This window comes from Neovison vison, chromosome 7 (assembly GCF_020171115.1).
Source record: "Neovison vison isolate M4711 chromosome 7, ASM_NN_V1, whole genome shotgun sequence".
Classification (NCBI taxonomy): Eukaryota; Metazoa; Chordata; class Mammalia; order Carnivora; family Mustelidae; genus Neogale; species Neogale vison.
The window spans coordinates 108,488,872-108,516,615 of record NC_058097.1 but is presented as its reverse complement, the minus strand read 5'-3'; the positions used below and the strand labels follow the sequence as shown (position 1 = coordinate 108,516,615).

At 57.4% G+C, this 27,744-nt stretch overlaps 2 protein-coding genes across 11 annotated transcripts in view; one reads left to right on the top strand and one right to left on the bottom strand.

Moving 5' to 3' along the window:
• Positions 1-404: 404 nt before the first annotated feature.
• Positions 405-16,082, top strand: TREH (trehalase). Of its 3 annotated transcripts, XM_044260628.1 has the most exons (15): positions 405-516; positions 11,041-11,141; positions 11,277-11,421; positions 11,502-11,589; positions 12,379-12,479; positions 12,631-12,723; positions 12,820-12,936; positions 13,044-13,166; positions 13,376-13,425; positions 13,523-13,717; positions 14,262-14,479; positions 14,748-14,859; positions 15,244-15,356; positions 15,629-15,682; positions 15,923-16,082. In XM_044260628.1, exons 1-15 carry the CDS (start codon positions 434-436, stop codon positions 16,073-16,075), a joined length of 1,746 nt encoding a protein of 581 aa, XP_044116563.1. In that variant the 5' UTR covers positions 405-433; the 3' UTR covers positions 16,076-16,082. The 3 variants fall into 3 exon arrangements, with proteins under 3 accessions (XP_044116563.1, XP_044116565.1, XP_044116564.1); XM_044260630.1 differs by lacking the exon at positions 15,923-16,082 and having other exon boundaries at positions 14,753-14,859; positions 15,629-15,680; XM_044260629.1 differs by lacking the exon at positions 405-516 and having other exon boundaries at positions 11,091-11,141; positions 11,339-11,421.
• Positions 16,083-16,318: 236 nt separating this feature from the next.
• The window catches only part of PHLDB1 (pleckstrin homology like domain family B member 1), a 45,092-nt gene continuing 33,666 nt past the window's right edge, over positions 16,319-27,744 (bottom strand). For 6 of the 8 annotated variants that reach the window (XM_044257963.1, XM_044257964.1, XM_044257966.1 and 3 more), the window contains 7 exons: positions 27,025-27,319; positions 26,854-26,944; positions 25,103-25,249; positions 23,157-23,273; positions 22,812-22,914; positions 18,562-18,647; positions 16,319-17,688 (listed from right to left, as the gene is read on the bottom strand). In XM_044257963.1, coding sequence (XP_044113898.1) covers positions 17,548-17,688; positions 18,562-18,647; positions 22,812-22,914; positions 23,157-23,273; positions 25,103-25,249; positions 26,854-26,944; positions 27,025-27,319 — 980 coding nt within the window. In that variant the 3' untranslated portion in view covers positions 16,319-17,547. Of the gene's footprint in view, positions 17,689-18,042; positions 18,417-18,561; positions 18,648-22,811; positions 22,915-23,156; positions 23,274-25,102; positions 25,250-26,853; positions 26,945-27,024; positions 27,320-27,744 lie in introns of those variants that run through there. The other 2 variants (XM_044257962.1, XM_044257965.1) reach the window with 2 other exon arrangements.

Below are 27,744 nucleotides of genomic sequence, written 5' to 3'. Positions count from 1 at the left end.
ATTTTAAGTAATACATTGTTCTGAGGGACAGTTACACCATTCTGTTTGAAATGTTAAAGGAAAAGGTAACACTCTGCAGTGGTGATCCTGGGGTCCTCTGGGTCATAGATGTGTGACCTAATTGTGTCCCTGACACTCCTGTGACCGCGGCCCCCACTACCACCCCACCACATCACTCTGAGGAAAGGGCCTGTGCTGGTGGCCCCTGTGGAGACTAAAAGAGGAGAACAAGGACAAGGTAGGGGGCAGGGGTTGGCCTCTGTGAGCTGAGCGCAGAAGCAGGGAGCTTCAGTGCACAGACCTGGCATCCAGCCCCTCGGGCCACCACACCCCACATGTGGACTTTGGCTGCCCCTGGTAAGTGGGTGAGTCGGGCTGCGCCTCAGCGCATAAGAGGTACCAGAGCTACTCCTGGGCCACGGCCACAGCCACCATGCAGAGGAGGACCCAGGAGCTGTGTCTGCTGCTTCTGTTGGGGCTGGGGTCCCAGGGCACCCTGCCCCCACCCTGTGACAGGTAGGAGTGGGGAAGGCGGCTGGGGCTGGGGCAGGAAGGCCAGGGTCTGGAGGTTGGGGTCAGATCTCAGGTGCTGGGGTGTCATCCCTGGGGAGGGAAGTGGAGGGAAGAAATTAGCTTTTGGGGTGGGGGGGGCGGGCAGGCTCTGTGCCAGACACCGCCGGACCTCCAGTGCTGGAAAAGGTGGGGGCTGCCTGCTGAGCAGGCGCTGGCTGCCCAGCGTCCTCCCTCCCTCCACCCCTGGCTCCAGCCTCCTCCTCAGACTGTGCAGGGCTTTCCTCAGGCAGTTCTGGGAAACTTTCTGCCAGTTCTCCGGTTTTCCAGTTTCCCCAGCCAGGAGGTGAGAAGCAGTGTCAGGGCCCAAAAGCCTTCCTTAGTTTAACCTCTGACCTCGGTGACCAAGAGCCAAGTCAGACCTCTTTCCAGAGCCATCGTTCCCATCCCCAAATAAGACAGATGAGTGAGCCTGTCCTGCTTCCCAGGCTCACAGGACGTCATCCATTTCTCATCTAAATGGGTTTCTACAGCGCTCGCTGTGTCTCTTGGCCTGCAGCAACAAACAAGAGAAACAAGGTCCCTGTCTTTGGGGACCTTATGTGATTAGCAAGGACAGTACTGACGGAAGCACAGCCAGAAGTCAGAAGCAGTGGGGGAGCCGCTCGGGGTGAGCAGAGGGGGTGTCCGAGGGGATGGAGAGGGACGTTGTCTGAGGAGAAGATGTTTGAGCAGAACTGTGGAAGGAACCATCATCTCTGTGTGGATCTGGAAGACTATCCAGCAAGGAGTCAGGGAAATGGCCGTGCAAAGGTTCTGAGGTCATGATTCAAGGAAGAAGGCCTCTGGCTGGGACAGAGGTGGAAACAGGCCACGGGAGAGAGGAGGCAGGGCTCGGGTGCCAGTGGTAGGACCAGACAGGTAACAAGTCGTTCAGGATGGGGTATATTTTGCAAAGGGAGCTGATAGGATTCGCTGATGAAGGAGTATAAAGGGAAAGGGATTACTCGGGATGATTCATAGATTTTTTAAAAATATTTTATTTATTTATTTGACAGAGTGAGCTCACAAGTAGGCAGAGAGGCAGGCAGAGAGAGAGGAAGGGAAGCAGGCTCCCTGGTGAGCAGAGAGCCTGATGCGGGACTCGATCCCAGAACCCTGAGATCATGACCCGAACCGAAGGTAGCGGCTTAACCCACTGAGCCACCCAGGTGCCCTGATTCATAGATTTTGTTCTGAGAAATTATAATAAGGATTTCAGAGAGGCTGTGTGATCAAGAGTTTTGTTAAGCATGAGGTCAGTTGCCGGCAGTAAGGAAAGGCTGCTGTGTCAGGGGTAAGACCACCTGCGGGGCTGGTGATTTGCTACTCACCAAATAGTTATTCCAGTGAAGGGTTACAGATTAAAATCAAGAAAGGTAGAATGCACATAGGGCAGAGTCCAAGACAGAAGAAACAAAAACTCCAGCGGTCCTCTTCCAGTGGATTTGTATGAATAGCACCTAACTTTCCCAGCAACCCATGTGACATCATGCACAAGGGGTCACCCGGGCCTCACGTTCAGGTTTGTCACCTGGGGCCTGTGACTGGGGCAGGGAGTATCTGTGCGTCCGATCTTACTAAGTCTCCAGGTTTCTAAGTCTGAGTGATACTGGGTGGCCCTCGGTCCTTCTGTGAGTCGGCGCATTACTGAACCTGACGGTTTTGGGGGAAACTCCCAGTCTGTAGCCAGTTGGCCAAAGGTGGGTGTAGCTTGGGGCCCCCCAAACCGGCCCCTGCTAGCTAGACCGAGGGCCATCTTGCGGGGGACTGGGCTGTGGCCTGAGCTCATCGGTTAGTACCAAGTTTGGATTGTAGTACTGCGGCGGATGTCAGAAAATGTGTGATTTGCTGGGAGGACCTTGCCTGGTTGGGACATGTGGCTCGGGGAAAGCGAGATGGAAGGAGGGGATGAGCACCCTTTGGTGCCTGCTTGGCTGAAGGGTCACCCATGTTTTGGAGTGGCAGCTGTGTTGTGGTCGGTTCCTGGAGGTGAAAGTTATCGATGGAATTTGGAGATGATGGGTCCATCTCCCAGAGTGTTGGCTCCCTGGATGCCTAAGAAAATGCAGAATAATAAGAAAAAAATCTAAAAATGCAACCCCTGGGTTATTATTATCCTATAATAGCAAACATGGAAATGAGAGATGGGCCATGCCTACGTTTTAGCCAGTCCAAACTTCAGCGTCTCTTCTCGGGGCCCCTGCCTAAGGAACCCATTTCTAGCTGGCCTGAGGTATGTCCATTAACCTTAGAGCCATTTCCAAAAGAAAAAAAAAAATTATTCTAAAACAACAAATAATGAAGCAGACTAGACCAATTTCCAAGAGAATAGGATAGGCGGAGGGAGCCAATGGACTCATCCCAGCAGGGTAGAATCTTTAAACAGTTATTGAGAAATAGGGTCAAAATGTGTGAATGCAGCACTTCTTAGAAATTGAATGGACCACTGGGAGCTCCTGTAGGCCCCCCCCAAATGCAAGGGACCCAAATCTGTTTTATTCACCCTACTTTGGAGGAATTAGGGAAAAACTTTGCAAGGCAAAAATGGTAATGAGAAACCTGACCTCCCACGACTTGAGGCAAAGGTCCCACAATTTAATCAAGATAAAGATTGGCAGGGCACGGGCGCCTGGGTGGCTCAGTGGGTTAAGCCGCTGCCTTCGGCTCAGGTCATGATCTCAGGGTCCTGGGATCGAGTCCCACATCGGGCTCTCTGCTCAGCAGGGAGCCTGCTTTCCCCTCTCTCTCTCTGCCTGCCTCTCTGCCTACTTGTAATCTCTCTCTGCCAAATAAATAAATAAAATCTTTAAAAAAAAAAAAAAGATTGATAGGGCTCCTGGGTGTCTCAGTAGGTTAAAGCCTCTGCCTTCGGCTCAGGTCATAATCCCAGGGTCCTGGGGTCGAGTCCCGCATCGGGCTCTCTGCTCAGCGAGGAGCCTGCTTCCTCCTCTCTCTCTGCCTATCTCTCTGCCTGCTTGTGATCTCCATCTGTCAAATAAATAAATAAAATCTTAAAAAAAAAAAAGGGATTGGTGAAAAGCTTAGAGTCCCTTATCTCCGTCCCTGCCAGGGGCTCAAAACATTATGCATATGAGTGGCAAAATGGTCAGAGGATGGAGAAGATTCTTAACTCTGTGCTGTGGGGTCCCGTGCACCGTGGTAGCAGATGTGTGGTTAAAGCCCTGAAACGGGCAACGGTTGGATTGGGAAGACAGAGAGTGCAAGAGCTGGTGGGTTTTAGGTGCATGTTTGGATGGAGATTGGAATATTTAGACAGACTTGATATCAAGGGGTTTCTCCTTCTCCTGAATATCTCTCAGATGTGGCTGTCATATCTGGCCAGGGAACACTTACCCTTCCTAGTGTTGTAAAACCCAAACCTGTCTGCAAAGCCATGGTTAGGAACACCAGGGTCAAAGGAGCTGAGATGAAAGCTGCTTTGGTGTTTGAACACTTTTCTTGTGAAGTGATTGCTTTTACTTTGCCTGAGTGTGTTACGGGGTAGACGTTGTATCCAAGCGAGGAGTGTTTCCAGTGTCTAGTGATATACCTCAAAAGGCCTGTGAATTTGCCCATCATACCCTCGCTTCTTGTATTAATTGGACTTTCCAAATGGGCACCAGTAAAATTGCTTGAGGTCACACAGATCACACCCTTCCGTGGAGCGTAGAGGGTGGCTTACAGCAGAAGCCTCGGGGCCCCTCCCAGCACTCCTGCCAGACTTTGGACTAGAAAAATGTCCATTTGAGAGGCAATTACTAGCTTGTTATCAGACATTGAGACTGCCCCTCTCTGAAGGACATAAAAATATCTCTTTTTTTTAAAGTTTTTATTGATTTATTGGCACGAGTCCCTGGGGTGGGAGGTGCATGGGGAAAAGGAGAAGCAGGCTCCGTGCTGAGCAGGGAGTCGGACTCGGGGCTCAGTCCCAGGACCCTGAGATCAGGACCAGAGCCAAAGTCACAGGCTTAACCAACTGAGCTACCCAGGTGCCCCAAGACCTAAGATAATCTTAAAACTCGAAGCACCCATAGTATCTTGGGTGATGTTGGAGAAATGAGCTAAGAGGGAGGGCAGGGCCCAGAAGAGTTCCGTAATGCAATGGAAAGGGTTTATCCAGTAGCATGTTGCTGGGAGAATGTAGAGTTAATTCCATGACCTGGATGTGAGAGCAGGAGACTCTGTTCCCTAGAAAAGGTGCTTGGTTCATGGATGGCCGTTCCAAGGTGAACAGATAGCACTGGAGGGCTGCCTCTATGGCCGGGAGTGAGAATATCAGGGCGCCTGGGGTGGCTCAGTCAGTTAAGCATCCGACTCTTGATTTCAGCCCAGGTCATGATCTCAGGGTTGTGGGATGGAGCTCACGTCAGACTGAGCATGGAGTCTGCTGGTTCCTCTGTTCCTCCCTCTATTCCTCCCCCTGCTCATGCTCTCTCGCTCTCCCACTCTCTCTCTCCAATAAATAAATAAAATCTAAAAAACCAAAAAACAAATCAGCTCAGTGGGCTGAACTGCATAGTATTTGCCACTGTGCTTGGGTTTAATCTACTCTTAGTGGCCACCATCCTGGCCATACCGTCAGGCAGAAGGGCGATGGGAAAGTGGTTTATAGAAACATCGCCCATGTGTGGTACAGTCCTGTGGAAGTCACTGGGAATCTGAGAAGTTCATTAAAGGAGAAGACTTTTTCATTTTTTGTTTGTTTTTAAAGATTTTATTTATTTATTTGACAGGGAGAGAGAGCACAAGTAGAGCGGCAGGTAAAGGGAGAAGCAGGCTCTCCACTGAGCAGGGAGCCCAATGCAGGGCTTGATCCCAGGACCCTGGGATCATGACCCAAGCCGAAGGCAGCTCCCAACTGAGCCATGCAGGCACCCCAGGTAGAATACGTTTGATACCCATCAGAGGAACCCCTGTCCTTGATCGAAAAGTGATTAGAGCCAGCAAGTGGGTATCCCAATGTGTTCATGTGAGGTGGCCACGTGGGGTCATGAACCGATGGGATGTTGGGAGGTCACAGGCATGCAGAGGTGGGCCAGATCTAGATGCACCAGCTGAGGCACAAAATGCCAGTAAGAGCTGTTGTGTCAACAAAAGAGATGGGCTATAGGGCAGGTTCCCTGGGGGAGAGGACACGCGTGGAGTTGGCCGGTGAGACCCCGGCGGGAGCAAGTAGCCTGACCTCGGTGTCACCATGAATGCTCAGTATACTGTCAGAGGACCAGACCAGGAGATGTTGCACCTGTCTGGACCCCTGGGCTGTATCTTGTCACACCAGGGAGCACACGCCCCGTCCAAGGCGTGGTTCCATAGGGAGCTAGAACTGGACCTTAACAACAGTGGCTGCCTGAAAGGGCAGATGCGAACGTGAAGGGCCGGCTGACCCAGCTTCCCAAGTGTGTTCTCACACTCAGGTGTGAAGGGCTCCGGGCATACATGGCTCTGCCTCTACGGGGGCGGGGCGATCGAGGCAGGGGGTGGGGGTGGAGGGGAGGCTGCTCTTCCCACGTGGGAGGAAGATGTCGGTAGAACGCACTGTTTTCTTTCTCCCCCACATTGCTTCAGCCTTCTTTTCTCTACCTGATGCAGAGATGTGGGCCCGAGGCAGCAGCCACACGTGGCAGAAGCAGGGATGGTTCCTAGGTAAGAAAGCGGAGCTCTACCCTTAAACTGCTAGGTCTAAAGCCCTAGGGGCCTGATGCGGCGCATTGTGCCCTCGCCCCATCTGGCCAGATGCAGGGGGTCCCTGAAAAGGGCTGTATTCAGGTCTCCGGCAGGCCCAGGGGTAGGATGGCCCGCTCGAAGTGAACCCACGTGGCCCCAGTCCCCGTGAGCGGGAGGGGACCGCAGGGAGGCACTCGCTAGACTAGCATCACTGCTGCAGTCCGGCCCAAGCTGGAACAGCGCGGATATAGATGGGGAGAAGGAGAAACAGCAGCTGAAGGTAAAGAACTGAACGCACGGCTGACGGTCATGTGGCGCTCTGAAGGAGGCCCAGAGCTGGAAGGGAGGCCGCCTCTCCGTTTCGCCTACCCTAAGGGGAATGTATGTGCTGCCGAGACCTCTCTGGCTCTGGACCCTGACAAGGGCAGATGGAAGCCGGCAAGCCTGAGTGGCCTCGTCCGGAGAGGTTCTGGCCAGATGAGGCTGGACTAGACTAATCGGGACTGTGTGAGACTCTAGTAATTCTGACTCTCCTGTTCCAGCTTATGTCTGCCGTAGTGTGAGATGGGGATACACCGCATTGTCGGTTACAGAATGATTTTTTAAAAGATTTTATTTATCTGTCAGAGCGCGCACGCACAAAAGGGGGGGCAGCGGCAGCCAGAGGGAGAAACGGGCTCCCCGCTGAGCAAGGAGTCCATGCAGGACTCGATCCCAGGACCCGGACGTCATGACCCGAGTCAAAACCAAGAGTCAGACACTCAACAGACTGAGCCACCGAGGTGCCCCCCATTTGTGTCTCACTGAGAGGCTTACAGAGCTGCCTAGCACAGAAGTTAGCTAAACCCAGCCCTTCCTCGGGCCAGTCATTTCCCGTTGGTCTGACATTCTGAGGAGGCTTTTGCTCTGTCTCTGAACCTATACAGGCATCAGTTTCCGTTCACCACATGCCTTCTTTACACAGACTGGTGGAATCATACCCGTAATAGCAGTGTTAGACCTTATCCCGGTGCGGTCATAGTGCAGTGGGGTCCATTACAGAATGGACTGGAAGAGTTCCAGAGCTTCCTCTGCGCCTTCTTTGGGGACTCGGTCTTTGCCCTTAGACCAAATATTGTTACAGACGGGCATTGTTACAGGTGGCTATGACTTTATTACTTATTACAACCACCTCCTCCCTAGCGGAGGACACGGTGGTCTTCAGAATAGTTCCGGTGCCTGCCAATTGTACAACAGGGCATATCTTCTGATCCGTTCCCGGAGCAGTCGTAGCGCATCAGGCTCAAGTACGCGTGTCCACAGAACTCGGTGGGCCGGTCTAGAAAGAAGATTCCCACAGCCTTGGCTCTTGAGCCTCAGTCACTAGTATGGAAGGCCATACTAGCGATTGTGGCTACTTCGGCTTCAGTCCGTATTAGAACAGTCAGGAGGCTCTGTTGGCTGATGGTGCAGGCCCCTCCCAGTGCTGGACCCCGGCATTGCTCAGCCTTACCTGTTGCCTTGGTCTGACCCATTTCACTAAAGCCCCCTCATCCATCCAGCCTGACTCCCAGCCTTTGCCTATTCTTGGAAGAAAACTCCTTCTAGTCTGCTGATTCTAGCTAGTGTTGTTTTTTTTTTTTTCTCTGAATGCCTCTCCTCATTAAAATCAAATTCAGTTTGTTCCACAATGGGGGACCCATCTCCCGCAAAGCGCCCCCCCCTTTGTTTGAGGGAGAATGCGAGCACATGGGAGAGAGGTAGAGGCAGAGGGAGAGAGACTTTTAAGCAGGCTCCATGCTCAGTGTTGAGCCCAACACAGGGCTCAATCCCACGACCCTGAGATCGTGACTTGAGCTGAAACCGAGTCGGATGCTTACCTGCATGTGCCACCCCGCAGCCCTTGTGTGGCTCATGGTCCAGTGCTGTTTAATCTACCATGTATGTTGTTGCCATTAGGTACTAAAAGCCCGAGTGCCTCTGGGAGACAGGTTTGGTGTCCAGAAATGGCAGGTGCCCCCTCCTAGGCTGAGATAAGTGGTAGTCACGCCTGGACCCCGTTTGCTGTGAGGACGCCGTGAGGCCTCCCACGGCCTTCCTCATGTTATGGTGGGGTTACGCCCCACGGGGATCTGGACGGACTGTATGATGCCTACTGCTTTCATCCCACGAGAACCCCATTGCTTCTGTGCTGTGGACTAGCCTTCTGTTCTCAGCACCGCACATGCTGCGTGTTCTGTCCACTAACATTGGGAGATGTTGTTTTTAAACCAGGCTCCACATCCCCAGCGTGGAGCCCAACTTGGGGCTTGAACTCATGACCCTGAGATCAAGACCTGAGCTGAGATCAAGAGTGAGACGCTTGGGGTGCCTGGGTAGCTCGGTCAGGCGGTCATGACATGGAGCCCCGCCTCAGGCTCCGCACTCAGCATGGAGTCTGCTTGAGATTCTCTCTCTCTCCCTCTGCCCCCCCTCCCTGTACTTGCACTCATGCTCTTTCTCCCCCCAAAAAAAATGTCGGGTGCTCACCTGGCCGAGCCCTCCAGGCATCCCAAAATCAGGGCCTTTCTAAGTATTTTATTTTCAAGATTTATAGTTCCAGGGCAATGAATCTACCAAGAGTTGTAGACCACCCAGTCCAAAGACCCAGTGGGGAGTAGTTCTGGGAAATTCCTTCCCAAATGACATCTAAAAACTGGAAGTCGAAAGACACCGGCCCATCACTAGGGTTGGCTGCAGGCATCAGCCGGTAGCCCGGCTCAGCGTCCTGTCCCGAGACCACAGCATCTCCCAGAGCCGCTCCAGCTCTGTCTGCAGCTTCCACTCAGCGCTGGCAGGTTCCAGAGGCAGGCTGGGCGCGGCAGGCGCAGGGCCCCACCGTTTCAGGCAACCCGTACCACTGGGCCGAGGACGGCGGTAACCTCTCGCTCTGTCCGGGCGCGCATGGTGCGCCAGATCTCCCATTTTCCTTAAATACTCTCCTGTTCCTCTCTCTGCCCTCAGCTGCCGTTTCTGTCTCCATGTGGCACTGCTCTTCCCTCCCCACCCCCGCCGTGGGAGGGACGTCAGGTTCGGGCGCTGTTACCGTCCGGGTCGCCGCCAGCATGTCCAGTTCTGCGAGGGCCGTAGAGGATCGGGTTGCTCGGCCCGGAATGGGGGGGATATTCCTGCCACTGGGCAGCGTAGCCGCACTTACTGGGAGCCCCCACTTAGCCACGTGGGCCGTGGGCACACCCTGCCCCATCATGCCCTTGGGGACTGTGGCATCAGGATTGGAAAAGAGAGCTATAGTCTCTCACTAAAGGAGTACTCATGCTTCTGACTCCACAGCGGCAGGTCCGGTCCTAGTAGGACGATGTGGGAAAAAACTGTGTTGTCCTGCTCTCAGCCTCTCCTCATGTCCCCCAGAGAAGCAGATGAATCTAGCCAGCAGGGACCCTCTTCTTTATATATAAATACCCACCTTTTATGGAGTGTGTGCACACACTTGTGACGCGGTGTAAGCACGCCCCTCATGCTTTTCTCTCTGCCCGTTTCACACCACAGATGTGTCAGGTGCTTGTTGCGGGTCTGTATCGAGCCAGCGCTCAGAGGGTGACACAGAGGACGTTGTGTCCATTTGACACGTCTCTTGGCCCATTGTGGGAACCACGGGCTGACCCAGTTGGCACAGTGTCTTCTGTTCCAATATAGTATTTTAAGCATATTCGTCTACAGTCAGGAATGCAAAGCTGCCTTATGGACCCCTTGAGTTTCTGGAGTGACTTCCTGAGGTTCATGCCCCATGCAAGCACCCCCTTTCCTAGTCCAGATTTTCCCTGCCCCTGAGTCCATAAACACCCCAACTTGGGCACCTGAGTGTCTCAGTCAGTTAAGTGTCCGACTCTTGATTTCAGCTCTGGTCATGATCTCAGGGTCGTGAGTTCAAGCCCCACGTTGAGCTCTGTGCTGGGCACGGAGCCTACTTAAAACCAGTGTGGGAGCTTCTCACATTCAGTGTCCATCGCTGCAAGGGAAAGATCACGCAGTTTAGCCCACTGAGCTGGTCTTTTCTTCCATTGTTCAAAGATTCCCGTTGAGGTACAGTCTGTGTGCCTTGGCACTGCTGTTGTTGGCCAAGCAGCTCTGTCATTCGTGGAGAGCTGCCGCAGAGCTCTCTCGTGGCTCCTGGGGTGCTTCCCTCCGCCCTGTGGGAAGAGACCCCCTGCCCGTGTGGTCCCTGTGTAGCTGTTCCCGGGTAAACCCTTTCTGTGTATGAAGGAACTCTTTGGGGGCACCGCCTTCTTCATCAGGGACGGCACCCAGGACCCGGTAGGGACTCTGGTTGCAGGAATATTTGCTGTGCTCCAGGCACAGAGGTGGTTCCTATAAACACCCAGTAGCAAGCTAGTCACTGCCTCCTGAATGATGTGCATCATGCGCGGCGCGGCATCCGTGGATTTCCCACCGGAGGTCTCAGCAGCTGCCACTGGGTATAACCTACAGGCTTTTACCTTAAGCCCTAGGGTCAGTTTCCCCCAGGGCCGCTGTGCAGAGTCGGTCCCACCCCTTCTGGCGTGTCTCTGATTCAAGTGGTCCTTTCCTTTTGTTCACTGGGTGTCCACTGTGCCAAATTACCAACCAGGGTGGCCTTGGGCCCTTGCTTAGGTCGTCTACTGCAGAGGGCCCTCCTCATTCTCTCAGCGGGGTGTGTCCCCACCCCCCACCCCGCCACGCATGGGTGCGCACACATTCCCTGGACACACTCACATGTAGCCCCAGGCCAGGGAATGTGCCCAGACTCGAGCCTTTCTTCCCCCCTAATGGTGGTGACCTGACCTGCCCGCCTCCCAACACTGTCCACAGCCAGATTTACTGCCATGGGGAGCTCTTGCACCAAGTGCAGATGGCCAGACTCTACCGGGATGACAAGCAGTTTGTGGACATGCCACTGTCCTCAGCTCCAGGTAAGGCACCGGGGGACCCCACCCCCTGAAGCTTTTGCACCAAAGATGACAGAGAGTAAGACAAGGCAGAGAAGAGCTTCTATCAGGGCGAGGCTCCTCGAGTCCACCTGACCCCTCCTTGCCGGTGGACCCCAGACCAGGTTCTGCAGGACTTCCGGGAACTGGCGGCCGCCCATGAGCACCGCATTCCCCCACAGCAGCTGCAGGCATTCATCCAAGAGCACTTCCAGGCCGTGGGGCAGGAGCTGCTGTCCTGGACTCCCGAGGACTGGAAGGACAGGTACTACCTGGACGGGAAACAGGAGGCGGCCTTCGGGCAGGCCTGCCTCCCTGAACCCCATGGGGTCCGTGTTCTTCCAGCCCCCGGTTGCTGCAGAAGATCTCGGACCCCAAGCTGAGAGCCTGGGCAGGGCAGCTCCACCAGCTCTGGAAGAAACTGGGAAAGAAGGTATCCATGTCCCGGATCTCAGGCACGGGGATAGAGCTGGGAGAAGGGGAGACGAGCTTGGGGCCCCCATTGCCCTTAGATCACAGACTGGGATATATTTCCTGAGAAGACAGACCCCCACCCACTGGGTCCGTGAATGCAGCTCTCTAGAAAGAATTTCTGGAGGGAGAGAAGGGAACATCTACTTCCACCTTCTTACCTCCCCCTTGAAGCCCTCACTATCCTACCCACCCCACCACCCCACCCCTCGCCCCCCTGCCACCCCAACTGCTGCTGATGCAAAACTAACCTCACCTGCCACCTCCAGGCCACCCACATAGGCTCTCTCTTCCCAGAGTTAGGTCAGGATTCTGCTCAGGAACAGTTGCCACTGCTGCTTGTGGGCTGTGGTCAGTACAATCTGTTAGACACTTTCTCTCCTTTGAGGCTCAGAGAGGGCAGTGCTTTGCTCAAGGCTGCACAGCACCTGTCCTCCCAGAGGATGGGAGCCCTGGGCCTCTGGGGCTGGCGTGGCAACTGGGGATGGGGGAAGGGGAGTGGAGGAAACAATCTCCCTACCTGGTCCTAATACTGGCCGCTGCTTGCTGAGCCCCTGCCTAGGCCAGGCTGAGTTAGCACAGACTCCAGAGGCCGGCATGTGGGGGCCAAGCAGACCTGGCTCCCAGCGGCTCTGGCCTTGACCAAGGCCACACGGCTGACCAGCAGCAGAGCCCGAACTCATGCACCTGCTGCCAGGGCATCCACACCGAGGGGCCTGTGGGCTCCCTGTGCCCTCTCTCTCGACTACAGGTAAAGCCAGAGGTCCTCAGCCACCCGGAGCGGTTCTCTCTCATCTACTCGGCCCACCCCTTCATCGTGCCTGGTGGACGCTTCGTCGAATTCTACTACTGGTGAGCGGCCAGGGCTACAGGGCAGGAGTCGGGGAGCCCGGGGCCTGCGGGCTGTCCTGAGCCGAGGGGGCCACTCTGACTGGCCCAGTGTGCAGGGCGGGAGAGGGGGGTGGTGTTGGGGGGTTGGTGCTCAAGCTGTCCCTTTCCCCAGGGACTCCTACTGGGTGATGGAGGGGCTGCTCCTGTCTGAGATGCCCCAGACAGTGAAGGGCATGCTGCAGAACTTCCTGGACCTGGTGCGGCTGTAAGCGGGGCGGCCCCTCCAGGCTGAGGTGGGGAAGCATGGGCCTAGGGCTTGGCCACTGGGCAGATGCCCCTCGGCAGGTGTCCTTCTTGGCAGCTATGGACACGTCCCCAACGGGGCCCGCGTGTACTACCTGCAGCGGAGCCAGCCTCCCCTCCTGACTCTCATGATGGACCGCTACGTGACCCACACCAATGACACCGCCTTCCTCAGGTGGGTCCCCAGTCCCCCTGCTGCCCCACAGGCCCTCCTACCTGGGCCCTCCCGGGGCGGGACTGAGGGGTGTGCCTAGGCTGAGACGGTGCCTGGCTCCACCCCAGGGACAACATAGGGACCCTAGCCTTGGAACTGGACTTCTGGATGGAGAACAGGACCGTCTCTGTGAGCTCGGGGGGCCAGAGCTACGTCCTGAACCACTATGCTGTCCCTTACGGGGGCCCCAGGTAAGGAGCCACTGCCAGCCTCTCGGTCTCTAGCTCCTCACTCTGGTCTGAGGGCCATGACAGCCCCGCCGCTTAGATGCTGAGACTGAAAGCCCTGAGCAATCCAGGCCTCCCAAAGGGGAATCGAGGGGCAGCTGAAGCAGCATAGCTCAGCCTCCAGCTTGGCCTTGGAGCCTCCCGGTGCCAGGATGCCCACTTTCCTCTTCCAGGCCAGAGGCCTACAGCAAGGATTTTGAGCTGGCCGACACGTTGCCAGAAGGTAAGCCGCGACAAGCGCAGGAACCGGGGTGGGACAGGGAGTCTGGTGTTGGGTGTCAGGTCTTGGTCTCTCATTCCCTGCCGCATCGTCCTCGCAGAGGACCGGGTGGCTCTGTGGGCTGAGCTCAAGGCCGGGGCTGAGTCTGGCTGGGACTTCTCTTCACGGTGGCTCGTCGGAGGCCCAAACTCTGCATCGCTCAGCAGCATCCGGACCAGCAAATTCGTGCCTGTTGACCTCAATGCCTTCCTGTGCCAGGCAGAGGCACTGATGAGCAACTTCTACACCAGGCTGGGTGAGCAGCCCCGTGGGTGGGGGGGGGCCCCACCCAGCTGGGGTCCTACCTCAGCCTTGGCTGTGGAGCTGGAAGTAGGACCCTGACTGAAGGGCCTCCTGGCTGGCTCCGGACCTCCCCTCTAGGGCAAGAGTACATATGGGGCCCCTTCTCCACACCCCCTCCCTTTCTTACTGGGAGGGACTACGAGGGTCTGTGAGAGGACACCTGAGTCCACGCTTTCAAACTCCCCCCATTCTCTTTCCCCAAAAAACTGCCCTCAGACCTCGGAGCTAGGGAAATGCACATGGCCGGTGCCCTCCTAGGATGGACCCAGGAGCAGGCAGGTGTGGGTCTAGAAAGTCCTACAGGGCCATAGCTCAGGAACTCTTAGCTCCTAGAGGCCGGAAATGTGAGCTCCAGGTCTGCACGTCCCCTTGGTGTCAGGACTTCTAGCCCTCGGGGAGGACAAAAGGAGGAGGCCAAATTTGGCCTCTTTCTTGAAGGCATGGGACCCAAGGTCAGGGCCTCCCAGTAGCTCAGCCTAAAGAGAGTTTCACCCCAGGGAATGACATCCAAGCCACAAAGTACAGAAATCTGCAGCAACAGCGCTTGGCTGCCATGAGAGCCATCCTGTGGGATGAAGAGAAAGGGGCCTGGTTTGACTATGACCTTGAGAATAGAAAGAAGAACCTGGAGTTTTACCCAACCAACCTCACTCCTCTCTGGTCTGGCTGTTTCTCTGACCCGGATGCCGTGGACAAGGCTCTTAAGTATCTGGAGGTGAGGGGGCAGCAGGGCGGGCGGGTTACTGGGGGCAGCACCACCTGCTCTCTCCCTGCTTCTGTGCCAGAGACCCCTGGAAGTGGCCGCCAACCCCCTCCTCCACTCCCGAGTCTGAGCCTGCAGGTCCCGCTGAAGCCACCAGGGGGAAGCCCTGAGCAAGAAGAGAAAACGCAGAGAGGGGGACACCTGCCTTGAGGAGGGCCCAGCCTCTTGGCTCCTCATCGAGCCCCCACCCACAGTCCTGAAAATGTCTGAAACCTCCTAGGACAGCCAGATCTTGACCTACCAGTACGGGATCCCGACCTCTCTCCAGAAGACAGGCCAGCAGTGGGACTTCCCCAATGCCTGGGCACCCTTGCAGGACCTGGTCATCAGAGGTAGGGAGTAGGGAGGCAGGGATGGGGCGTATCCCAGGACCTTCCCCCCCTTGCATCTGGTCAGCCTGGAGGGTCAGCCTCCTGGTGCGGAGGAGGTGTGAACAAAGCAGGTGGGGTCTTTCTCTGGCTCTTCTGGTTTCTCGGCTCCCCACTCAGCAGACATGTGTGTCCACCCCCACCTGTCAGGGGAACCAGCCCTCCTTTCTCCCTCCAAACCCAGGCCCTGGGGAAGGAGCACGCTGGCTTTTCACGCAGCTCATGATGAAGGTGTTAAGGCCCAGGCCTCTTTCCCTCCTTGAGGAGAGTAAGGCTCAGGCCTCTGCTCCCCTTGGGATGGGGACTCAGGAGATTCAGGGTCCTGCTGGGGTGGGGGTGGGCATCTAGGTCTGGCCAAGTCTCCTTCACCTCGGGCCCAGGAAGTGGCTTTCCAGCTGGCTCAGAATTGGATCCGAACCAACTTTGAGGTCTACTCCCAAAAGTCAGCCATGTTTGAGAAGGTGAGCTGCTCCTGAGGCCAGAGCCTCCTGGGCTCTTCCCCATGGTGGGCTGGAGGGGTGGGAGGTGGGGGTGCAGGGATGAGTGCCAGACTTTGCCAAGCACAGGGACAGTGGTGACGCCCGGTGTCCATTCTTGGGCACTGCAGGGGGTCAGAGCAGCAGGCCAGAGCAGCCTCTCCCAAAGGGGCTCTCATCTCTTGCTCCCCTGGAGAGCTGAAGTAGGGAGCCTGGGGTAGTGCCCCCCAACCCAGAGCCTGTGCTTTTGTTTCCAGTATGACATCAGCAACGGTGGGCAGCCAGGTGGAGGAGGGGAGTATGAAGTTCAGGTGAGTGGGCCCACACCCTTCTGGGAACAAGGCTGTGTTGTCCCCACACCTGGCCATGACCTTCCCTGCCTGGGCCTGTGTTTCCTCCCATGGATGCGGGTCCACGGGAGGCTGACTGGAGCCCCTCGGCAGCCCTGGGGCTAGGCAGTTCTAGAGCCTCTGGGTGGAGATCTCATAGCCCCTGAAAGGCTGTGGGGCCTTCCCCAGAGATCTTGGCCCACTGGTCCTGTCTCTCTCCAGGAGGGCTTTGGCTGGACCAATGGAGTGGTCCTGATGCTCCTGGACCGCTATGGCGACCGGCTGACCTCAGGGGCCCAGACAGCTTTCCTGGAGCCCCACTGCCTTACAGCTGCCCTCCTACTCAGCCTCCTGCCCAGCCTCCTGCCACGGTGATGGGCCTCCCTGCCCCGTCTGCCTCATTAAACTTCTGTGTGAGTCCCTACCTTCTCTTGCTTCTTCATCCCCCACCCCCAGCCAGTCCTTGGAGTGGGGTCAGAGTAGGGACCTAGAAGTCATGGGTTGGGCCCTTGTGCCTCCTGGAACATCAATGAGGAGGAAATCCTGTTTTGTTGGGACATTTGGTCCTCCTCCCCTTGTATCCCAGCCCCATCCCCCACACAGCCTGGCTCCCAAAAACATAGTCCAAATGGTTTATTATTCTGTTGAGATGCTTACAAATACTGATCATCACCCAGCCCGGGGCCCAGCAGCCATGGCCCAGTGGTGGGCAGGGAGGTGGGCTTAGTGTTAAGGCGTGAAGGGCCGAGGCCAGATAGCTGTTGGCCTGGTCCTCTGCTCTCCATTTCTGTCACCCTTCCAAGGCTGAAGGGAGGGCAGCCAGACCGCAGGGTCCTCTCACTCTGCCGCCTCCTCTCTTGCTCAGGTTCCCCTTGGGGTTGTCTGAGCAGCCCTCCAGCCCTATTAGGAACTCAGCCTGTACAACCCATCTAGCCGCCTCTCCCATCTGCTTCCCTCCTCCTCCAGTCTCTGGATGTCCGAGCTTCGTCCCTTCTGGCTCTAAGCAAGGCACGAGTGGAAGGGAGAGGGCTGAACTGGGGGACCGGCAGGCTGCGCACCGGGGCCTGGAGCCACAGGCAGGGGACAGCTGGGGCGGGGGTTGGTCCCTCCCCCCGCCTCAGCATGAGATGCACAAGGTCCTGGGCTGGAGAGATGGCAGTACGTACCCTCAGATGGGCCCACGGTTGAAGCATGGGCAGAGCCACAGAGCCGGGGCCATGAGTGTGTATGTAACCATGGCGACGAAGCAGTCACTATGGAGATCAGGGTTTGGGGTCTGCAAAAAGGGGATGGGGTTGGGACCTCAAGGATGACACTTGAGGTCTCTGGCCCTTGAACAAAGTAATAACAAAAATGCAGGAGAGCAGGGTAGAGCGGGGTTTGAGAAGTACACCGCCTGAGCTGTTACCCCACTCCAGATGTGGCTGTCCTCAGCCCCCAAGGCCCCTGCAAAGGGCGGGGGGTCCGGAGGCAAGGAGGGATCTTTGGCAGATTCTGGTACCATAATTTGTCCTTTGCGAAAGAGAACTTAGGCTAGGGGAGCGCAGGTGCCAGGTCAGAGCTGGGCCTGCTCTGCCAGCTGCTCAGCCCTGGCAGCCCTGGGGCCGGACCATGAAGGGTTCTTGCCAGTTCTGAGTCCCCAGTAGCCTCCCCACTTATCTGCTGGCTGGTTCTTCAGGGGCCCTGAGCGCGGACATTCACAGGACCAGCTCTTTACAGAAAGGTACGAAGTCTTGTACAAGAGCCCTCCCAGGGCCTCTGGGAGCACTGCTGCGCAGCCTGGGGCCCAGAGTGCGACTCTGTTCCCCCCGGGGCAGTGCAGCAGGCCCATGCCCGGACTGGTAAGGTCAGTTCATGAACTGTGTGTAGCCCTCGGCTCCGGTGACGATGACATCCATCCAGATGCGCATGGCCTCCGCTGACGGCGCCACCATGTAGTACAGCCGGTCGTGGGTCTTCACACAGAAGGTGAGGGCCGGGTTGGGGCTCTGCCCAGGGAGAGAGGAAGGTTTAAGACAGGGCTCACCTCTGACCTTCCATCTGCCCTTTGCCCCCCACCCCCGGCTCCAGGATGCCCTGGAGCTCGAGACTGAGTCCCCATCAGTCAAGGGGGCCCCAGGCCGAAATGTTCCCTCCTCACATCCGGGCCATCCTTGGACCTGGGCAGGGCCATACCCTGCCCTGTAGGGGCCCTGTTTCTGGGCAGCCCCGGGCACAAAAGTGAGTAGCAACAGAATGGGACACAAAGGGCCCTGCTGGTGAGGACCAGAGCCTCCTCTCGGCGTCGGAGGGGCAGGTGGAGAGAGCTGTGAGTGGGATGCTGGGCCCAGGGCCCAGGACCCTGGACGAGTAGGGGTCAGAGCTGAGGCGGCACCAGAGGCTTGGGGGAGGCTGATCTGCATAACGGCAGAGGGCCCAGGCCTCAAATATGTGCCCTTTACTGATCCCCTCAGCCCTACCCCATCCCTTCCTCCCCTCCGAGCCATCCTTTGGCCTGCCCTCCTCCTCTCAGGAGGAGCCAGCAAGCCCCTTGGGCCCCCAGGGGCTCCCTGCAGCCCCTGCCACTCCTCCCTCGGGCCTGGGGGGAGGGGGCTGGAGGGAAGAGTGAAGGGTCAGGGACCAGTAAGGGACAGGAGGCATTAATGTGCAGTGTAGTTCTGGTTAGAGGTCGGGGGAGGGGTACCTCAGTCACCACAGTGAAGCTGAAAAACCTCTTCTGGGAAGGGGAGAGGGAGAGAGGGAAAGAGAGTTTACACAGAGATCAAGGAAGGGGTCCAGGACTCAAGAAGACGGGCTAGAGGTGGCTGTTCCCAGAAGCCCACGGGACACCCCCCACCCCGTCCCCCATGGTCCGCCCTCACCTTGGCTGCACTGCGCAGGTGGTCATAGTACACTTCCTCGATGGCCTGGAAGTAGATGACCCCCTTCAGCTTCGTCTCGTGCTTGTCTACAAAGAAAACAGGGCCGGGCTGAGGAGGCCTGTCATCCCTCAGGCGCGGCGCCCGCGCTGGAAACGGGCAGGTTCCCAGGACTCCAAAACGGAGCCCGGCGTGGAGCCCGAAGAGATGGTCGGCACCCAGCCTTGCTCGGAATTAGAGAACGCAAATTACAGCTGCACACCCATCAGAAGGGCAAAAATAGGTGGAAAAGCGACAGCACGCTTTGGGCAAGGCTGGAGAAACAGCGGGTCTGACCGACGACAGGCATGCACAGCGTCAGCCCGTCAGGAGGATGGGCCGGGTCTACCGGAATGAGGATAGTGTTTGCCCCCTGAGCCAACGATCCCACTTACAATTACCTCAACCAACAAACTTATGGGACTGTTCGCCACAGCCGTGTTCGCAGTTTGGAAACAAACCCAGGGTTCATCAAGTAGAGATTGGTTAATAAGTCAGAGTTTAGCACGTGATGGGATGCTAGACCTCTGTTAAATGATATAGAAATCTAGGGCGCTTGGGTGGCTCAGTGGGTTAAGCCTCTCCTCTGCCTTCGGCTCAGGTCATGATCTCAGGTCCTGGGATCAAGTCCTGCATCAGGCTCTCTGCTCAGCGGGGAGCCTGCTTCCCCCCCCCCCCCGTCTGCCTGCCTCTCTGCCTACTTGTGATCTTTCTCTGTGTGTCAAATAAACAAAATCTTAAAAAAAAAAAAAAAAAAAAAAAAAAACCAACAATATCTCCCAGGGGTGGATGAGGGGGAAAAAAGACACAGATTCAGAAACACACCTTTCAGATATATCAGATACCTTCCCTCTAGAAAGATCTGCTCTGTCCGCAGTAAAACAAGGAACGTATCAGATGCCACTTTTGTGTAAGGAAAGGAATAAAAGCTCTGCGTTTACATTCTAAAGAAGCTCCGAGGGCACAAGAGAGTAATAAAAGGGTGAGCTGTTGTGGAGCAGGGCACAATTCTCAACCTAAACCCTTTCATGTGCTTTGGTTTTTGAGCCTGTAAGAGCGCACTTACCTATTCAAGCCCAAGAGTAAAAACCAGAAAGAAGGATGTAGCATCTGGAAGGGGGGGGGGGCGTGGAGACCAGGAAGGAGCGGGGCCAACGGCAGAGGTGACCATGCCGTGGGAAGGGACTGTGCACTGCCACAGGGAAGCCCAGGGCCTGGGCCACCTCGTCTCATGGCAAACCCTGCTCTCACCATCACTAGGCTCAGACAACAGCTGACAGCCTGCCCCCTGCAGTGCACATTCACTGCGCCCCCCCACCTGTGTCGTTCCAGGCCTGAGTCCCCAAGCCAGGAGCTGGGGCCTCACCCTCTGCCCCTTCAACTCCCCTTCCCTGAAGACCAGGGGTGGGGAGCTTCCTCAAGCAATTCGAAACCTGCTCCCACTGGGACCCTGCTGCCATCTTGGCTTGGTAAAGGCTGTTCAAGGCCGCTGCCCACACCACCCCCTGGACCATCTCACCTCCTCCTCCTGCACCAAGTTCTCTCCTGCCGGGCGCAGCTTCTCCTCGGCCCTGCACTGGGGGCTCTGTGTACACTGGAATGGTCTCGGGCCCATTCCCTCGGCAAACTCCCTAAGTGGTCTTCCAGACCCGCTGCAAATGTGACCATAGCGGTGCCCATTCACGTGCTCTCGCGGCCCCACAGCACGGACGTTCCTCTACAGAACTTACCCTGCTGAGTCTCAGCCCTCCCCTACCCATCACAAATCTGCCTCCTCCAACAGCAACAACCATGTGCCTAGCACACACAGCAGGGGCTCAGTGCTGAATCCTAGTGTTGAGTCCTAGGCACTGGCACCACCAGAAATCAGAGATCCTTCTCTTAGGAATTCTAGTGGGGTGGAAAGCACATACGGACGGCCTTGTATTAGCTATGTGACCTTGAGCATGGCTAGGAACAGCAAGAATACACCTACCTGTCAGAGGCAGTCACAAACAGGAGGTGGCTGGTACAGCGTCAGGCACCTGCCGTAGCCTCTGATCACAGGTGAGGCAGAGCCTGCATGACGCAAGGGTTCTACAGAGCAGAGGGCAGGACCCCATTCCCGGTAAGGCAGGGCGAGGGAAGCCTCCACAGACGTTGTAGCTGATCTGGACCTCTTGGCAGAGACGGGTTCCACCAAGTCAGTGGGAGGAGGGACCGGGCCAGGGCGGGAAGAACCACAAGCTCAAGGCAGGAGCAGCCAAGTCACACTCAGGGCCCTGATGAGGCCCCAGGCCTGTCTCCATCAGACACTTCTGCTTAAGACAAGGACGCAGCCCCACCCCCACCCCCAGGCCTGGCCATCCCTCCAACAGCGGCTCCTTCCACCTCTTCCTTCATGGGAAGTCTCAGCTCTGCAGCCCCCGCTTCCTGACCACCCACCGCTCCTCATCTTGTGCAGTCTGGCTCCCACCCTGGACGCAGCTCCAGTCCCTGAATGGAGGGGCCTCTGGGTCCATGTTCTTGGCCTTTCTGCAGTGTCCCTCATCGCTGGGGACACTCCCTGCCTGCAAATGTCTGCTCCTTCGGCTGGCTTCCCTCCCCATTTCCACCCCTCATCAGGACGGAATCTTCCTTCATGTCAAAAACATTCAGGAAGGTCATGACTGCCCAGCACCAGCCCAGCACCTGGCCTGTGCCTTCCCACTTCCTGCCCGACCCCTTTGCCAGTCCCTCCTCCTCCCCCTTCCCCAGGGTACAGCCCTTTCCCTCTTCTCTACGCTCAAGTCCAACTGCCCCGGTTCAGTTTTAGCTCTGGCGCCTCAGCAGCTGTGAGACCTTGGGCAATTGACTTAACCTCTCTGAACCTATGTTCCGGATCTGTAAATGGGCGTAAAATAGTGCTTCCTGCACAAGACAATGATGAAAAGGCAATGAGACGATGCAGGCAGAGTGCTTACAGTTCACACAGCACTCAGCAGGTATGATCTGCTACAACTATTACTCCAGCACAGTCAACTTTAACCCTGACCTTTCTCCTAAACGGAGACGGCCCAGGGGCCCTTCAACTTCAATATGCCTAAAATGAAGCTCTCCCTCCACCCCCACAGTCTCCCTCTATTGCCCACAAAGTCCCTTCCCAGCGCAGGTGGAAACATGGGGACACACGTGCCTCTGGCCTCTCCTGTCTCCCACACCCAGGGCCCAGGCAATCAGGGAAGGCTTCCTAGAGAGGGTGGCACTTGGTCAGGGACCAGGTTAGACCAGAGGCAGGCACTCTGGGCCTGGGTGTCTCTGCCACCAGACACTTCAGCCCTCTCCTTCCAAACTCTGAACAGGATGGTTCTGCCCCGCTTTATGGCTGGGCAGAGCTGGGGGACTGATTGAGCAGCCCCGCTAGCGACCTGAGGACAGACCCCAGCCAGGGCATTTAATGCCCATGCAAGGCACAATTAAGCTTCTCTTTATCCTCTGCCACCGTGGCCAGCAACATTCCAAAAACGCACGCCATCGAACAAAGGGAACACTGACGCAGAGGGGAGCAGGGCCCCACCGGCCCACAAGGTACACGGACACATATTGGGCAGGAAAGGAAACTGGTTTTTGAGCCCCTGGGATGTGAGAACTGGTTGCCCCCACAGCGCAGCCTGGCCTCTCCGGGCCAGTGTGCCACACGGCGTCCTGCACTCAACATGGGAACCGTCCAGACGGGAACCCCAAGGACCAGCAGCGACGCTGGAGGCAGTGTGGAGGGAGCAGAGAGAGCAGGAAGCGCCAAGGAGCCTGTCCCCAGGGCTGTCCCGATCACTTCTGGCAATCAGCTGCTCAGCTGCTCATCAGAGTCTCTGAGGGAACGTGCCCAGGGCAGAATCCACAGGACTCCACACGCCCACAGAGTCTGCACGGCCCCTACAGCATGCCCATCCTGCCCGGCCTTCCCAGTCTGGCCACTACCTGCCTCCCTGACAGCAGCTCCAGGGACAGCCGCAGCCACCCGGCTCGTCACCAACGCCTCTGGCAGGGCCCAGAACTTACTCCGTGCTCGGTGATGTCGCCAAATACGTAAACGACCAAGACTGAAGGGGGACCAAGTGCAGCCCGTGCGCCGTCAGCAAGGGGAGGTCAGGCCCCGCTCAGATCCCCCAACCCCCCACTGGGAAGCCTGGTGAACACCAGCTGCCCTGGGGGCCAGCCCAAGGGTCCGGGCTCCGAGACGTCTGATGAAAACTCACCCACGTAATAGGAAAGGGTGCGCTTGAGCCGGTCGAAGACAAACCAGCGCTTCTTCCACGATTTAATCTTGCCGCCCATCTTGACCAAGTAGCCACGGCAGACCTGCCAAGGAGCAGGGGGGTGAGGAAGGACCCAGAGCGGAACCCCTGGACCCTCTCCTCCCGGAACGGCACCATAAAAGCCGTTGCCTGTGCCTGGATTCTGGGGGGCTGCGACCCCCACTGCTTCAGGCCAGCAAGCACACTCCGGGACGGAGGAACTGGGGCCACTATTCCAAGGGCCCAGGAGGCGCCCAGGCTACGGGGTTCCCTCCCCAGCACCCCGGGGCCCCACAGGCCACACACCTTGCTGCTGAGCACCACGTGCAGACAGGTGTCGACGCCGTGGCCCGAGGACTCGATGTGGGTCTTCAGGTCAAAGTCCTCCTTCCGGATCGGCAGGTAGCGGGTCAGGGGTCGTGCCTAGAAGCAGAGGACAGTGTCAGCAGTCTTCTCTCTTCCCCGTGTCATTGCCCTGTCCAGGTCCCTTGGCTTCAGTCCCAAACCCTCACTGCTGCCATCACGCCTCCCACCCCCCGGGCTACCTCTCCGGTTTCACAGTGTTTATGACAAAAGCAGAGACCTAGCAGGCCTGCATCGAGGCAGCCCCGGCCTGGGCAAACTACTAAGTGACTCCATGCCTCAGTTTCCCCACCTAGGAGGAAGACACAGCTGTCCCTGCCTTCTCCCTGCCCCTTGTCTCCCTCCTGGGCTGAGCAGAATAAAGCAAGAGGCCTGAGGTGGGCACGCTCTGGGAAAGAAAGCCCAACGAGCCATCTGGCCTCAGGCTTCTCATGGGACCTTGTTTGGATCACATGGCCTCTCTGGGCCTCCCTTTTCCTTAAAAGTAATACTAGGGCTTTGAACTAGATAATCATTAAGGTCTGTTCCATCTCAAAAATTCTGATACCAGGGGCGCCTGGGTGGCTCAGTGGGTTAAGCCTCTGCCTTCTTCGGCCCAGGTCATGATCTCAGGGTCCTGGGATTGAGCCCTGCATCAGGCTCTCTGCTCAGCAGGGAGCCTGCTTCCCCCTCTCTCTCTGCCTGCCTCTCTGCCTACTTGTGATCCCTCTCTCAAATAAATAAATAAAATAAAATAAAAAATTCTGATACCAGCTAGACCCCTCAGTCCACTGGAATTTTTTTCCTACTCTTCCTCTACATTAGAAAGGCCAGAAAAGGAAACACCATAAATTATTTAGAGAAAAAACAAAATGCACAGCTTCCAGGAGGTGCTCCCAAAGACAGGCTGGCTGCACCCACTCCCACAGCAGACACGGCTGTCCCTGGAGCAATGTCTAAGCCCCATGGCAGGGGGCGAGGGGAGACAGACATGAAGCGGCCACTGACTGAGGCCGGAAAGGTGAACCGGACGCCTGACAGAGATCCCAAGCATCGAGGGAGAACTGAAGAGTTTCTGATTATTTCATCTATTTTTTTTGAGAGAGAGAGAGGGAGTATGAGGGGGCAGCGGGAGAGCCCCAAGCCAGCTCCACACCCAGCATGGAGCCCGACGTGGGGCTCGATCTCATGACCCTGAGATCAAGACCTGAGCTGAAACTGAGAGTCAGATGCTTAACTGACGGAGCCACCCAGGCACCCCCCGGTTACTTCTTAATTCCCAAACCCAATCCAGGTGGCCTACCCCCTTAGAATTCATGTTGTTGCCTCACAGGACGTCAGGGAGCTGTGGTCACTGGTCACTGCTGGGAAAGATCCCACCGGACCCCCCACCCTGGAGCGGAGCTTGTAAGACCCAGCAGGAAGGACTAGCCTGTCTGAGTCCCACAGGCTCTCACAGTCGGGGGCCAGGATCTGAGACCAGAGACATCGCAGATCTCCCTACACAGCCTAACTTCTCCTTCCGCCTTCAACCGTTCTACTCAAACCTTCTGCGTAAAGAAAAAGCTCAGGGGTTCCCGTCCCAGAACGAATACAGCTCTCTTCCCGAGAGGCAAGCCGGAAGTCAGAGTGACACCATCTGCTGGGAGTGGGGACGCCTGGAGCTGCCGAGTCTGGGGCAGCGAGGGCCAGGACAGCCATGAAATACAGACGCACACACGCGCGCACACACACACGCAGGCCTCTGCTCCTGCAGGCTGAACGAGTCTCAACAGAATTCTGCTCGTACGGAGCCAACAGCGATCTTTTCTGGTGGAAAAGCTGCATGACCCCAGGGGCACGGGGCATCCCCAGCCCTCCACAGCCCCGCCGTCAAGCCAACCACCCCATGCACCCCTTCGCCCACGCACCTGGGAAAACTGTTTCTCCCGCATCTTGACCTCCTTCTCCACCAGCTGCTGCCTCCTGGCGCTCTCGCTCTGCAGCCTCCGTTCCACCTGCTCACGCCGCCTCCGCTCCTCCTCGAGGGCCTGCCTCCGGAGCTCCATCTCCCGCTCCTGCCCCCAAAGCCAGGGGTCAGCGCCCACAGCTGCCCTCTCCCGCCCCTTCCCCCGCCGCCCCTCCTCAGGCTGGGGCAGAGGCTCAGGCAGCACCCACCTCAGGGGGCAGCCTGGCACCAGAGAGCATCACCCCCAAAACCCACCCTCTGCAGGCACCTCGCCAGTCAGGTTAAATGCTTTGATGTGAAACCTCCTGGCTTTGAGGGGCGCCTGGGTGGTTCAGTGGGTTAAGCCTCCGCCTTCGGCTCAGGTCATGATTTCAGGGTCCTGGGATCGAGACCCGCGTCATCGGCGGGGAGCCTGCTTCCCGCCCCCCCCACCCGCCGCCTCCCTGTCTGCCTACTTGTGATCTTTCTCTGTGTCAAATAAGTGAATAAACAAAATCTTTACCAAAAAAAAAAAGAAAGAAAGAAAGAAAGAAACAAACCTCCTGGCTTCAGATTCGGATCTGCTGCCAGGATGAGCTCTGCAAGCCTGACAAAACCACTTAAACCCCCTCGTCCTCTGCCATCTCATCTGTAAAATGGGGCCGAGCACACCTCCCTTCAGGGATTAGAGTGACACTTAAACAAGATCATGTAGCTAAACGCCCATCACAGATGCCAGCAGCACAGAAGCGCTAAACGGGGTTCATCACGCTTTACCTGAGCTCCTAGCACGCACGCCGCCTGACTTTCCCTCATACTGGATATATTCCATAGTCCCTCCCGAACCACTAAGGCCCTTTGAAAGCAAAATACAAACATTCCTAGTTGAACTTTGAACTTTCTGGGGAAAAAAGACACGAACTTACAGAAGCCATTCTTAAAAGGGTTTAAAAGTCATTAGAACAAATCCTCACACACAGAGCCTGTCCGTGGCGTGTTGTGTCCTCATCAACAGTGACGACCTTAGCACCATCTGCTCCTGGCTGCCATTTCTCCCCAGCCCCAAACTGACCAAAGTCTCCTTTCTCTCCATCGGCCAAGCTGCTTCCATATGTGCCCTCCTTCAATGGGAGCACCACTGAGAGGACTTCTTTTCTGGCTGGCCTAGCGGAGGCCTCCTGCCCCCAGCCCCACACACCCCTCCAGGGACACAGAGCGCCCAGCAGGTGAAGAAGGAACAGCCTCTGCAGAGACCCCCACAACCCTCTTCCGCAGGCCTGGGCCCCTCAGCCTGGCTGTGCCTGGGACACCGCTCTGGTCCCACCTGTAGGCCTGCAGGCAGAAGCCACGGCCTCGCTCTGCCCCACCCCCACCCCACTCCCCACAGACCCTCCATCAACACCCCGGCTCTGGCCTGGACACCTGCCTGTTCTTCTAGCCCGACCCCTCAGGCCCCCATTCCCACCTTTCCTGCCCCTGGGGGAGACCAGAATCAGTTCCCGTGGCGGCCAAAACACCCCCGAGCCAAACACACAGGGGCCAGAAGCCGCTGTCCGGGACATGCCTGGCAGTGCCCACGCTGCCACCCCTTGTCCTGAGAGCTGGGACACCTGCCATGTGGCCAGGCCTCCTCCACTTGAGGAACATGAACTTTTAAACCGTTTCTCCCTCAAGGGAAGGTCTCGAGGCACTGGGGGCAGAGAGGCTGGGGTTGCCCGAGCGGGTCCTCCTTACCCTGGACTCCATGAGCCGGCTCTTCTCGGCGTGCGCCTCCTTCAGCATCTTCTCCATCTCCTCGATCTTGGCCACGTCCAGGCCGCTGGCGCTGTGGGGAGAGGGAGAGCGGGGGCATCAGGAGGCCGGAGGCGGCTGGCAGAGGCGGGGCCGGCCCCCCGGGGCAGGTACCTGGACATGTTGTCGGGCGAGCAGGCCGAGTTGCCGCCGGTGGAGATGCTGGTCTCCATGCTGTCCGAGCTCTCCAGGCTCAGCGTGTCGTAGGCGTGCTCGCCTTCCTCTCCGCGCTCCCGGCCGGCCGGCAGGTGGTGCAGGATGGAGTGGTGCATGAGCGGGGGGAAGCCGGAGGGGCCCGGCGGGAAGGGGGCCGCCCCGTGCAAGGCATCCCACTGGCACTGGGCCTCAGCCGCCGCCTTCTGCTTCAGCTCTGCCAGGCGGCGCCGCTGCTCCTCAATCACCTGCTGTCCTGCGGAGGGTGGGGGGGGGTGTCACAGCGGGCCCTCTGGGGGACACGGGCAGCATCACAGAGGGACGAGGTGAGCCCAGCCCTCGGCCCCCACCAGCTTCCCTAAAGCCCCGCCAGCACTGCGGTCGCCTGCACGACTGGACACGGCCACATCGTGTGGCTTCAGCGCTTCTTCTGCATCCTGGGCCCAGCGGGGCACAGACCCTGCCCAGGCGGTGCCTCCAGCTCACCATCATCACCTGGAGAGCAGGGCAGGACGCATGCACCACCCGCCTGCCGGGGAGGGGAGTGGGAGGGGGCGAGGTCCGTGAGCAGGGTGTCCGTGCAGAGCCCGCAGTGACACACAAGCAAGAGCGACACCAGCAGCGAAGAAGAGGAGACGAGGCAGAGCACAGCTGAGGCAGGGGCCAGTCCGGCTCAAGGGG